The sequence below is a fragment of the Cottoperca gobio genome, chromosome 5, assembly GCF_900634415.1.
Source record: "Cottoperca gobio chromosome 5, fCotGob3.1, whole genome shotgun sequence".
NCBI lineage: Eukaryota > Metazoa > Chordata > Actinopteri > Perciformes > Bovichtidae > Cottoperca > Cottoperca gobio.
Genome location: NC_041359.1, coordinates 9,718,332 through 9,731,911, shown reverse-complemented (window position 1 = coordinate 9,731,911; position 13,580 = coordinate 9,718,332). Strand labels below are relative to the sequence as shown.

Below are 13,580 nucleotides of genomic sequence, written 5' to 3'. Positions count from 1 at the left end.
TAGTGTCTTCACCGGCCCACTGGACCGACCCCTCTGACATTTCCAAGAGTTACTTGGTGGCTCGTCAAAGTAAAACTTCTCCATAATGTCTTTGAAACAACTTACAGTGGAATGCTTACTGTTTCTCTCTGTCTTTGCCTGTCTGACCCGTGGCTGCAGGTGGCAGTACTCCTCCAGGGATCAGCGCCCCCACAGTGACCAGCATCCCCTCCCCCATTAGTGTAAATGGTTTTACTGGCATGCCGCCCCCGCAGGCAAACGGGCAGCCTCCTGCAGAGGCTGTCTTCACCAACGGGATACACCATTACCCTGGTAAGTCTGATCAAATCAGGAGCATGTATGCAAACACACAAGATAACTCTCAGAGAAAAATAACGCTGTGTAAATTATGAATACACTGTTTGTCATGTTAAACCATGAAGCTTAAAGCTTTAGAGACACGCTCTGCAGTAAACGCATTCATTGTAACGGGAAAGTGTGCATGCTGCTGGCTTACAGGCGTGAATAGCCTTGAAGCATGTTCAGGAGGCCGAGGCCAGATGAATGTAGCCCACAGACAGTCAGCATGTCGAGGAGATGAGTGTTTGGCAAAGGTGATTATGGGCTGCTGGAGCCTAAGTATGCGCTTGTGTCATGAGCCGTGGCTAGTACCTCATTGGTTTTTGTGTGTGAAGAGGTGGAAGAAAAATCTGTCTTTATTTTTTTTTTTACACTCTTGTCTCTCCAGTGTTGCAGGAGGTGGTTTTTAGGGAGGACTCGGAGAAAAACGGCTTGGGCGTGGCTCCGCGGAGTTGTTTTGGGGTTCAGGGTGGCTGCTTCCTCTCTTCTCTCTCTGAAGGTAGCGCTCCTCTCTCTCCTCCTCCACCCACCCACCCCACCCCCCCCCCCCCACCCCCTCGTCCCTCTTCCCCATGGGCTCATGTAAAGGTCAATACGATTTTGAGCTTGTGGTATAATGTTGGGGGAATCACTTCAAAGCCTGTGGTTATATATCACCCTTTGTAAATCTACACAAAACCTGCATGAGCAATTCTAAGTAAAGATTTGTAGTTGTAGAAAACAATTGATTTAAGATTCAAAGCTGAACGCTCCCCACACTCTTTCTTCAGTGTTAGACCTGCACACATGTTCCAAAAAAACCTTTTGCCGATGATTTGACAACCAAAAGCCGGAATTCACACTCGTAACCTAAATGTATGTGTCATTTCAGTTTGTGTGGGAACTTTGAGTATCGATTTTCACAGTTTTCTTCTTTGAATATGCCCCCAGAGTAATTGTTTCTTGTTTAATACTGATATGATTTGTCAACAAATTTCATTTAGACATTTGCAAATGTTTTTTCTATATATTCACAAACTCGCAATTTTTAAAGCAAAAATACTTTTCAGAGGTTTAAAAGGATGATACGACCAAAAGCTTTCTGAACACGATTTTACAAGCTTAGAATGTATTGACCTTTATCTGAGACATACTTCTCTCCTTTCGTCTGGCTATCTGAAACGTTTTCCAGTGTTACTGTTAGTCCACGGTGTGTTCAGTATTTCTTTGGTTTTTGGTGTTAGTGGGGTTATCAGTGTGTGTACGTGGTTATCGGTGTACGTGTGTGTGTGTGTGTGTGTGTGTTTTCTCAGTGGTGTACTTAACGTGCATGTACTATGTGTACAGATGGGTAGTTAAGTGTGGCACAGCATCTGTGGGAGCTACAAGGGTGTTTAGAATGGGGAAATAATTTCACGTTTAATTTTTAAATAATGAACTGTATTGTACTGTACCCACATGTGACGTGATAGCAACAGGTGCATCCAGTGTTGTGAGTGTGTGTGGTAATTGTCTTGTTTTTGTCAGAAAAATCAATATATTCCTTCCTCATAGGATTTGTTTATAATAGGTGACACATTTTTTTACTTTCCTGTGATGACATTGGAGCTATGTGTTGTTGTTTTTTGTTTTAACTGTGGTCCTTCAAAGTTTTACTTTTCTGCTTGTCTGGGAAAAAATGAGCTACTTTTGAAATGCTTTAGGAGGAACATAAAGTGAAAAACAAAAGAGCTCAGCAAAAGAGAGAGAGAGATTCAGAATTCAGTTCATCACACGCTGAAAGCGAAGCGAGCAGACACCTCTCTGCTCGTCTCTCTAACCTTTCTGCTTTTCTTCTCCTGTCTGTTCTCCTCTCCATCGCTTCTCCTTCCATCCCTCCTCCCTCTCACCCTGGATATATATTACTCTCGCCTTTCTCCGTGCCCTCTCCTCAATCTACATTCTCCCTCCGTCTCATCTCTCTCCCCCTACACACACACCTCCATCCATCCATGCTCCCCCTATTCACCACCACCCCCTTCTTCTTCCTCTCTCTGTGTGTCTGGTGGAGCAGCTCAAAGTCCCACTGCAGCTGATCCTCTCCAGCAGGCTTACACAGGAGTCCAGCAGTATGCAGGTCTGTCTGTCACAGCAGCACTGATGTGTGTGTGTGTGTGTGTGTGTGTGTGTGTGTGTGTGTGTGTGTGTGTGTGCCTGTGTGTGTTTGAAAGAGAGAAAAGGGGGATGTCAGAGAGAGAAAGATTCTTTGTCGACGTTTGAATTTCGATCATGTAACATTAAGTGTTTCAGTCTCACTACATCAATTTATTCTCTCTGTTGTGTTGGGTGTGTATGTGTGTGCAACATGTAAACTCTATTGTCTGTTATCTGATCGATTGCCAGCTGTGCCCCTGCATATATCACATTGTTTGTGTGTGTGTGTGTGTGTGTGTGTGTGTGTGTGTGTGTGTGTGTGTGTGCTCTTGTCATGACTGTTATCTGATCCGTGCTGTGTGTGTATGTGTCTCAGCAGCCTACCCTGCTGCATACGGCCAGATCAGCCAAGCCTTCCCCCACCCTCCACCCATCATTCCACAGCAACAACGAGAAGGTAACACACACACACACACACACACACACACACACACACACACACACACACACACACACACACACTCACACTCACACACAGCACACCATTCACTCCTAAATATTCATACATGCTGCAAACATTTACTCATATTTACTTCTCTGTTTGTCTTTAATCCTCCTGCCAATACAGTCCTGGAATAAACACCCACGTTTCAACATATCCAGGCACTCCTCACTTTGTTTACAGGCATGAATTCACCCTCCTGCCTGTCTGTCATAAGCAAAATATTCTCACACGAATTATAGTATCAGTCAGGATTGATTAGAGAAGACCATCTTGAAATCTTTATTTTTCAGCCTTTAAAAACAGAATTAAAAAAGGTTATTTAGTGTGTGGTTGTATGATATAGAGGATGCTATCATTGCTCATTTCACTACCTTTACTGAGGGTTTCAAACTGAGCCGTAAACCTACTCATGAACTCAATGACCTCCAGGCTTGGGACAGCCATGCTTAGGACCTTACTGCCCTCTTGTGGAAAATAAACAAAACAATGCACAGCATTGAACAGCTGTGGCATCCCAGAGGCTACCAATTAAGCAGTTAGTAGTCATTTGATTTGGGGAAACCTGAAAGATGAAGTGTTTTCTGATACGGTTGAAACTGTCAAACCACCGGAAATGACTTCCTGTCAACTAACGGCTGCATGCTGAGATAAACTGCTCGGCAATTTTCAGTTTTTTTGCATCACTGATACCGAATCACAACACAAAAGACACACTGGTATTTGTATATAACATTACAAAGACATCCATAGCTATGAGTCTAATTCTTAAAACCTCCGCTTACGTTGGGCATGTTTCACAAAAGCAATTTTCAAGCACTTCTTTCAAATGGTGGCAGCGCCGTGTCTCACAATTGATAGTCGCTCACAAATTGCAGATACATCTGAGAGTCCGGAGGGGTTCTTGTTTGTTTTCATTTGTGAAACTACAAAACAACAGAATTCACAGAAGAGGAAATTACTTTGCAGATCGGAGCGTTTATGTTGCAAAGTTAGTGAAACGGGATAATTTACACATCACACATTTCTAATGCCCGATGTGACATCTTTAAATGTCTTGTTTTTTTAACCAACAGTCAAACAAAATACATTCATTTACTTTAAAATAAGACAAAGAAAAGCAGAAAGTGTCCCAATAGAGGAGCTAGAATTACTGTGTTTAATTTTGCTTTAAAATTAACGTTTAATTGATTGTCAAATGGTTGCTCATTCATTTACTGTCACTAACTGTTGACTCAGTTGTTGTTTGATCAAATGTTGCTGAATCCTGACATCCTTGACATCGCATCATTTTTCCAACTACTTCAAATCAGTGAGACGAACTGAAATACAGAAATCTCGTGAAATAACCAAAACTGTTTAGCTTTTACGGAAGACTTTGTGTTTATGTAGGACCATAAATCACAAGCTGACCGGCTGTTTTTTCACACCTTCACTAAGAGAACACTACTGTATTCACTTCATCACTAAGTCTCCTCCTGCCGCAGACAACCTTCTGTGCTTCTCTCTCTCTCTCTTTTCTCTCTCCATGTCTCTTTCTCTGACTTGTGCCCCTTCTCTCTTTTTTTTGTCTCCCGTCTCTCTCTCTCTCTCTCTCTCTCTCTCTTTCCATCTCTGTTTCTCTGTCTCTCTCTCTCTCTCCTATGTGCAGGACCAGAGGGTTGCAACCTGTTCATCTACCACCTCCCTCAGGAGTTTGGGGATGGAGAGCTGATGCAGATGTTCCTGCCTTTCGGTAATGTCATCTCCTCCAAAGTGTTTGTGGATCGGGCGACAAACCAAAGTAAATGCTTTGGTGGGTAAAAATGAACAAACCAAAAGATTATTGGTTATTTATTCTGATTATTCTTTTTTACTAATCACCTTCTTTACCGCAGTCAACACCCCCTTCCTAACCTCTCAACACCCCTCCTTTTTAACAAAAAAATGAAAACAAAACAGTGGAGAATTTCTCTACAGTTGTGCAAAAGCTGGTTGTTACTAAAAAGAAAGAATAGAGAATGAGTTTGTCTGGAAGCATTAAAGCTTTTTTATTTTGAAGCTCCAAATGATTTATTCTTTTAATGATTTTAGTGATATATACAGTACAGTATAACGCATCAATAGTCAAAGTGAGCACGATAGAAGTGAAAGTTTTAATGCTATATTTGCAGTCACATTGCCATTGTGCTCTTTATGTATATAATACAAATGACTCTCAGTCTCTAAATGACTGTAAGCGAAAGCAATGCATGCTAATAATATAAGAGTTGCTCTAGCATGCAATGACAGAGAGAGTGCTGTCTCTCTTTATGCCACTGACAGCACAATTTAGCCGAATGTATAATTATGTGGCAAATTATAAATGGTTTGAGGAGAATATTTAATGGAGAGTCCGTCAGGTGCAACCTATTTGCAAAGTAGCTTTGGCTCATTAATACAGCACAACATTAATGTTGTATTATTCATGTTGCAATTTTTTAGATGCAGGTTTTAATTTGTGATTTGATGCTTTCTCACTTTCAAGTGGGAGTTAAAAACCGAGAATTTAAAATAAATAGCACAACCACGTTGATGTTTTGGTTTTACATCCCATCACCAAGTTCATATTGTGATTTTGGTTGCATGCTCTGTTATAGTCGTGATCCATTGTTGTTGTCATACTGCATTAATGCTTATGAAGTTTTTTTATAGTATTTATAGTATAGTATTTGTTATATTAATGCTAATGTTTGTTGTGTGTTTTAATTGTTTTATGTACAGGTAATATGATTCCTTCTTATTGTAATTTTCTACATTCATGTGAAAGACTGCTTCATCTTATTGAACCCATCTCCATTATCCATTCTTTTGTAACCCCAAACTGTCCTTGCCTCTTCATCTAACCACATCCTCGTCGTTTCGCTCTCTCTTTTGGCCTTTCCCCCAGGGTTTGTGAGCTTCGACAACCCAGGCAGTGCCCAAGCTGCAATCCAATCAATGAACGGCTTCCAGATCGGCATGAAAAGACTCAAGGTGCAGCTGAAGAGGCCAAAGGACGCCAACCGCCCCTACTAGCCCCCCCAGCCCCAGCCAGCCGCCGCCACCCTGGCGGCCGGGGCAGCCGTCGCAAGCAGGGAAAGACAGGTCAGACACTGACCTCGACTCGGCCCAAAAACATTTGTTGTCGCTTTAGTTTGATAGGTGATTAGCTGAACCAATGCATGCACAACCGCTGCATATTATATTGACAAAATGCTCAAATGGCAAGCGCATTCATGGCACCGCCTGATGTCGTTTCAATAACCTTTTATAAATGTCATAAAACATTTGCAGATGCCTAATAACTAGCTGATCATCTGCAAATTGCTTGTAAAGAATAGTGATGAAGTTTTACCCCCTTTGCTGATAGTTCAAGTACGCATTTGTAAATGTTAATTACACCTACGCCATTTCTGACTCATTATTGTACAAGATTTACTGTAGTGTATTGTCACCAGTTATCTAAGTTTTAAAAGCAGACGACACTAAAAATACAGTTTGATGACTAACACTATATTACGAATGAAAATGGTGAACATATTATTTTATTATTATCACTATGTTGTGAAACGCTATGCCCTCTGCTATGCAACTGATATAAATATTACAGTCAGTTTTAATGGCTGGTTCTAACAAACAAAGCTGTAAGAGCGTTACAGCGTTAAACGAAGCCTCCTCTATTTGTAATACAGCTTTACAGTAAGTGACCCTGTACGTTACCCTGTAGGTAAAAGATAATTGGTAAATGGTTCAGTGTGTTGCACAGGGAAGGAATTGCTTCCAAGGGAGAGGCATTTATTACCCCTCAGGCGGGTAATTGTGCTGTTCCTCTTTGTCTCCTCCCTTCATCTGTGTGATGGAGAGTTTGGGCTGCGTCGTTCATTCACCACTGATGACTTCATTCAAGGGCAACTTATCACCCACTCACAAACGAACTGAACCGTACCAGACGGTGTCCCGAGGCAAATCACTGCAGTAAGAATAGCGCAATCTCGTACGAATGTGTCACAAAATATGTGGCACCATTACTTTTGATATATAAAAACATTTTCAACAGAACGGAAGAGAAAACGTCTCTTTTTGATTTCCTTTCTTTTGCCTGAGATTGACAGTTACGACATCTGAAAAACAAGCATATTGCCATTTTGCACTTGCGTTCTCATTTTAACTTGTAAAGCACGAGCTGGAGGACTACTCCACTTCTAATGACACATGAGGGTTAAGGTGTGTCTTGATTAAAATCCCTTCATCATTTCAAAAACAGGATTAAATGGTTTGATTTAAATAAAAAAACAAAACTTAATTGTTTTTCACATAGGCATCACTGCCAGGGAGCTAAATTAATTCACTGCAGGGTGAGCACTGATTTGTTTTCAACATTGTCTCAGACAAATTATCTTTGTTTATCCATAACTTAGAGTCTTAATGCAGGCGAAGATGCTTTAGAGAGGAAGGCGTCCTTTGAAATCATATTTTACTGCTCCATCTGCATGTAAATACAGCAAGTATCAGCAGTAAAGGAGGACACATACTGTAAGGAATATACAGCACAGAGTAACTGCAAAAACAAATATTTGCCCCCATTGGCTTTTCTTTAGCTTTCTAATCTAATGTAGAATGTTGGTCTCTTATGAAATAAATGTTTATTTAAACCCAGGAGGACAAGCTGTCTCTTTGAATTGTCTAATAGAGATCAGAGTAAATAAACAAATTAATGAAAAAAACGAATTGCTAATTAGCACTAAAAACAAAGTACAGCTTAGGCTGATGGGGATGTCATTAGTTTTGGAGATATTTAGTAATAAAGCAAAATATTGGCCAATTAAAAAAAAAAAATCCTGCCAATCCATTTAAACAGTTGTCAAAACAATTCACCACAAAACACAACCTGATGGTGGCATTCAAGGAAAGGTTCAATGAGATAAAGCATCTTGGACCATGAATGTGTGTGTTGTCCCAGTACATGTCCTGTATATATAATAAGTGAGCTGCTAGGTGAAGTCAGTCCTAAACATAGGTACCAAATTGCAATCCATCCATAACTTGTTGAGATATTTCCCTCTAAATCTAAAAATACCTTATAGTGACGTTAAAGGAAAAGTCATGGGATTCACAAAGTTGGTTTGATTCATCCTCTGGGCACCACGTCACCACGTCTGACCCATCTGATGGCAATCCAATAGATTTTTCCATCTGGACCAAAGTGGTGGACAGAGCGACCGCCTGAGCGATCACCTTCCCTGGAGCCTTGTCACTAGCATGACTACCAATGTTCCTAAAATCATCTGCTTTACAACCTTTCAATGTGCATGAAACACTAAACTTCTTTTTGTTTACTTCCCCTACATATGACTCAAACGGTTTCTATTTCTTCTGTGCTTTTCAGGTTTTGTTGATCTGAATCATATGTTGACTTCTTGCTACCCGCCACTGAGTGCAAACTCAACATCTGGACCACTGAGGCTGCTTCAGAAACAGAGGAGAGAGAGAGAGAGAGTGAGAGCGATGACCGAGTCAAGGACACCTCCTTTTGGATGTACTAAAACTTTGGAACTCAGAGAGAATTTGTACCAGCCTGGTTAGCCCCAGGACCTTTTTTTCTTCTGCACACATATACACACCTCTTCCCCCACAAAACCCTGCTTGAATGACAGCTACCTTTTCTGGACCACAAAAACACTTTTACTTGAACAATGAGGAGAAAAAAAAAGTAAAAGAAACTCTATCAACCCTACTTACAATGACCAACCCTACTGAACTCTTAAAGGGAATATGGATGTCAAAAGTCCAACAAGAACAAAACTTTTTAAAAACTGAATAGAAGATTGCCGTAGGAGATCTTTCTGTAAGATGGTTTGAGTTTGGGGCAATTGACTTTTGAAGACCAATTTATAAGACTTGAAACAAGAAGGGACAAGAAATTCTCGGAGAGAGAACTTAAGTAGGGAATGTGATATTTTCAGGACACAAATTGGCTTCGATTTGGGACGGCCATCTTTAGCTCGGAGTGCCTGTCCGTTTCCAGGGGATACCGTTGCCAAGGAGAGCCATAGCAACGGTCTCCAGGGAGTCTCACCTGTCATTCCTTAGTTGTTTTAGGGACCAAAAGACCAAACGTTTTTATTGCTGAGGACTCGTAGCTCTAATATACTCGGACCACTGCGGCTCTTTCAGTCAGTGTCAACTGGTTGAGGAGTTGCACTCAAAAGAAGTGTACATTTCGAATATATACAACACATGTATATATACATATATATTGCTGATATGCTTTTTGAATACAGGCAAAACTATTTCAGATGACCAAATGGGGTCTCTCACTTCGCTAGTTTACAATTACTCAAAATGTTTATTTTTTTCTCTTCTCATTTTGTCTTGGGAGGGATGGCGAGTGCATGGGAGGGGCTGCTCCGTATCACAGCCTTATCTTTTTTAACTTGACATCCTAACCTCATAGATAGAATAACATCAGAAACGTTTGAAATATATGAACTTGTTTATATTTGCAGTACATATATATGTATAACAAGCATTCAAGCAAATGTATTCATATATACAGTATATATGGATAAATAGATATTAATCACAAACAAATATATGTATTTATATGCACATATTTTATATATGTGTGTCTGTATATAGAACGGCTACTGACTATGTTGAGCTGTAATTTTTTGTAGATTTTAGCTGGAGTTTGAAACATTGCTCTGCTTGGGAAGAATCGCAAATCTGGCAGCTCCCAAAACTGCAGGCATTCCTATCTCTGATTACCTATATGCTGACACACAATATATTGCTAAAAGATACATGTGTGAGAATACACATATGGTGTAAATATTATCTGAAAATGCAAAAAGCCACATCTCAGTAGCAGGCTTTAAGAGAATCAGGCTAAATGATTTTAGAGGAAAAGGACAATTATCTTCGACTCTATTCCAAACATATCTTTTGAGCTTACACACGTGCACACACACACACACACACACACACACACACACACACACACACACACACACACACACACACACACACACACAAACTTCTCTTTGAAACTTGAACCAAAATGATTACGTCTCACAACCCTTGCTCTCTTTTGCATTCAGTAAAGTGCATGTAGCGTATGGGCTGTCACCATGTCAAGGTGTGCCTTGTCACCTGCAGAATCTGCCATCAAGCACTGTGCTCTCAGAAAACAAAGAAAGAATAAAAAAAAACTAAACACACACTACTGCAAGCAGCCAACGCGCTATTATGATGTCAAAACTACAGCCAGATCCATATCATTTCTCAGCCGCGTAGAGAGCTTCAGTGCATGTCCAATATAACAAACCACCAGGTCACTGTTGATCCATCAATGTCTTTGAAAAAAATAAATGCATTAAGAACTAATGTAGACTCATGCGATTACACTTCAGATAAAAGCGGGCATTAGGTAACCTGTTAGCACAGGTGCTAATTATCAAAGCTGTGTGCTACGTTCCACTGGTTGGAGACCAAACTAGGGTAAAGTTCAGGGTTGCGACCGACATGACGTGGCTTGATATAAGAAGTGATTGAGCTCATCGGACCTGACATTAGGGTTTTAATGGTTACGAAGGTTATGTAATATTGATGAATATGGTATAATTAGAGAGCTGACTTCCCATTGAACAGAACTGGGAGGGTTTTATGTACTTTCCCATCCAGCAGTTAGCGTGTGGATCTCTGCTGGTAATACTTGACATGAAGCATATCCTTTAGAAGATGTTATATTGCCTTATCCTCATACAATAAAATATAAAACATAAAAGCATAATGAAACTGTAAAATGAAGCAATAAGAGTGAAAAGCCATTTACCCATTACAACTGCTGTACCACTGAGGCTGGTTTCATATTGCTTTAGCATACAGTTTCTCATAAAAGTCTACAAAAATGGTATGAACACCTACTATATACCTGCAAAAGGTCAACGGACTTGGATTTATTGGACCCTGCATTCAACACATATTCAGCTGGTGGAGATTACTCAATGAATATTTATATATATGAATATTTATAAGGCTATATGACACTTTGGAAGACAATGCTTCCTGTTGGGTGCTGTTACTAGTCTCTCCTATAAACTGCTCATTATGCCATTTCCCTAATGTCTGTGTCTAACCTTTTTAGCAGATTGAATAATTTAACATTTACCTTCCAAATCCAGTGAGGCTAAAAGACGCCACTACACATCCCAGGACGCCGCTCTTTGTATTTGCCACATAACAAACCCTGCCTGTGGCATACAGTGCGAAACCAGAGGACCATCATGATCATTTTTCGCTCCGACAGTATCCGCGGTTGGTTAGTGCAAAACGTCTTGTACGTCCAGCTGAGCTGCCTTTGAGCTAACAGTAACATCTGAATCTAAATGTCATGTGTCTGGTGTCCCTGATCGCCCCACTGTGTGGCCTCTTTGACTGGCCCCTCGCTGCTCCGAGGAAAATTGAAAAAGGTGTCGACACGGTCTGTGCTTTTCTAATGGTTTGTTTGAGCAATCACTCATGTCTTTCACCTAGCCCATGTTTTCATGTCGAGGGAAGTGAGGGAGGGGAAGCAGAACGACCACGGGAACTGGAATGCCAAGCACCTCTTCTTCATTTGCTCCAACTTTAAGCTGCAAGTTTACAAGAGAAAAGTAAAAACAAAGTATCGCGGTTCAAAAACAACAAGAAACAGAGCAGAAGTTTGAATATAAATATATATATATAAATATATACATAAACCGATGAATATACTGTAAATTGTTTCTTTTTTTGCTCTGTTTTCCTCTGTACATAGGTTTGCATATTTTATAGGACTTTTACTTCTATCTACAAGGACTGGATAAAGTACTTTAAATACTTAAAAAAATATATGAATGAAAACATGATAGTGCTCAATAAAACCAGGTACAAAAAAAATAATAGTCACTAGGATACGGTACAAACTGTAGGACCTGACCAAGGCATTTATCCAGAATACAGTCAGGGAGAGCATTGACCTCAGTTAGAGCTTAGACACACATTGACCTATTTTATAAAAAAAAATACTTTGATGGGTTCTTTTCATTTATCTATTTGTTTAGATATTTATTTATAAGTTATGTCTGAGATAATATGCATGCTTTCATGGCATTATTTTTCTATGAGTTGGTACGTGACCAAATAGTTTTTATATGACATGCATGGGCCACTGTTGTGGTCCACAGATGATCATTGTTCCTGTCTGCAGGACCATGCCTTCAGCACTTCTTTGATGATGGGAAAAAAAAAAGTGATGTCAAAGACAGATTTTTAATCATTTATTTATTTATTTATTTGTGTTTATGTATTTATTTATTTATTCGTGCTGTTTGATTCAAGATCTGAGCTCTCTTATTGCCACTGATCTGTTTGCTGCTTTGTGTCACTACATTGCATATTACCACTAAGTATTGGCAACCACCTGAATTTAACAATCTCAAACACTGATTTTTACATTTTCCTGTTGCTGATTAACAATTCAAAACAATGCCGTACCATACTAAAGCCTTATGTATATTTGTAATTATGAATTCGTATTGTTGTTCCAAAAGGTTAGCTTTGTTAAAAGATTGTTTAAAAAAAAAAAAAAAAGACCATTTGCTTCCATTCGGAAACCTTGTTAAACTACATAAACCATCGGTTCAATCAGATGTGTAATCACAACAGAAGATCTGCCTTGAGGTCACTATAAGTTGCTGCTAATATGTAAGAAGCTAAGTCTGATGAAATTCAAATCACTGATTAACTGCCTGCATAAAACGCCAGTTTGGATTTAAAAAACTTTATTCCCCTCCTCCCGTCTTGCTTTGCATTGTTTGACAGAGCTCTGATCTTGTTCAACTGATGTGTTCTACCAAGAGCAAAATTCAACGAAAACTGCACTATCTCATCAAAAACTTGAGTTACCATCATTCTCCTTTCACTGCTGTTATCGGTGGTTTTATTTCTAAAGCTCAGTAGTATTGCTAGAATCACATTTTCCTTCATATGGTTTTCAAAGTATTCTGGAAATCTATTTCCCAATTTCAGCACACACGGAGGGTGGGGAAATGAATGTTGCATATTAAGCTTTGCCGGGTTCCTGATGAGCTAAGCTTCTGATTGGGCAGTGCGCTTTAGGCTCCCGCCCCTGTCTCTCCAGACTGCACCATTCTCTGGTCCCCTGAACTCTTTTTTTGTAATTTTAAATGAATGATGCGTCTCAGCTTAGCCCAATAATAAAGCACAGTCTAGAATAAAGTGTCTTGTGTCGTGTCATAATTACTGATAACTCATCAATACGAGACTACTCGCACAAATGTGCCCATTATGCTCTTGGTCCATCTGTCTGTCAGTTTATCTCAAGAAGAGATTTCTGTGAAATTTAGTTGCAAGATGTGGCATTGGATATGTCACTATATACCAGTGGGTATCCAGTTCATCATTTAAGGATAATTAACTTTAGTCATAATAATCAAACTAACAGATTCTTGATGTACAGTTGTGTATCATTAAATTAGTTTTGCATTAATGCTGGCAATGTCCTCAGAGATGATCAGTGCAGCTCAGAGGATAATGGTTGTCCTGCTGTGGCAACACAACATCAATTACAAAATAAAAAGCACAA

At 39.8% G+C, this 13,580-nt stretch overlaps 1 protein-coding gene across 6 annotated transcripts in view; it reads left to right on the top strand.

Moving 5' to 3' along the window:
* The window catches only part of celf4 (CUGBP, Elav-like family member 4), an 81,947-nt gene extending 69,316 nt beyond the window's left edge, over nt 1-12,631 (top strand). For 2 of the 6 annotated variants that reach the window (XM_029430873.1, XM_029430872.1), the window contains exons 8-14: nt 160-312; nt 728-838; nt 2,372-2,434; nt 2,828-2,908; nt 4,605-4,688; nt 5,862-6,058; nt 8,340-12,631. In XM_029430873.1, the coding sequence (XP_029286733.1) occupies nt 160-312; nt 728-838; nt 2,372-2,434; nt 2,828-2,908; nt 4,605-4,688; nt 5,862-5,989 (620 nt within the window). In that variant the 3' untranslated portion in view covers nt 5,990-6,058; nt 8,340-12,631. Of the gene's footprint in view, nt 1-159; nt 313-727; nt 839-2,371; nt 2,435-2,827; nt 2,909-4,604; nt 4,749-5,861; nt 6,059-8,339 lie in introns of all 6 variants that reach the window. The other 4 variants (XM_029430869.1, XM_029430867.1, XM_029430870.1 and 1 more) reach the window with 3 other exon arrangements.
* Nucleotides 12,632-13,580: the final 949 nt, after the last annotated feature.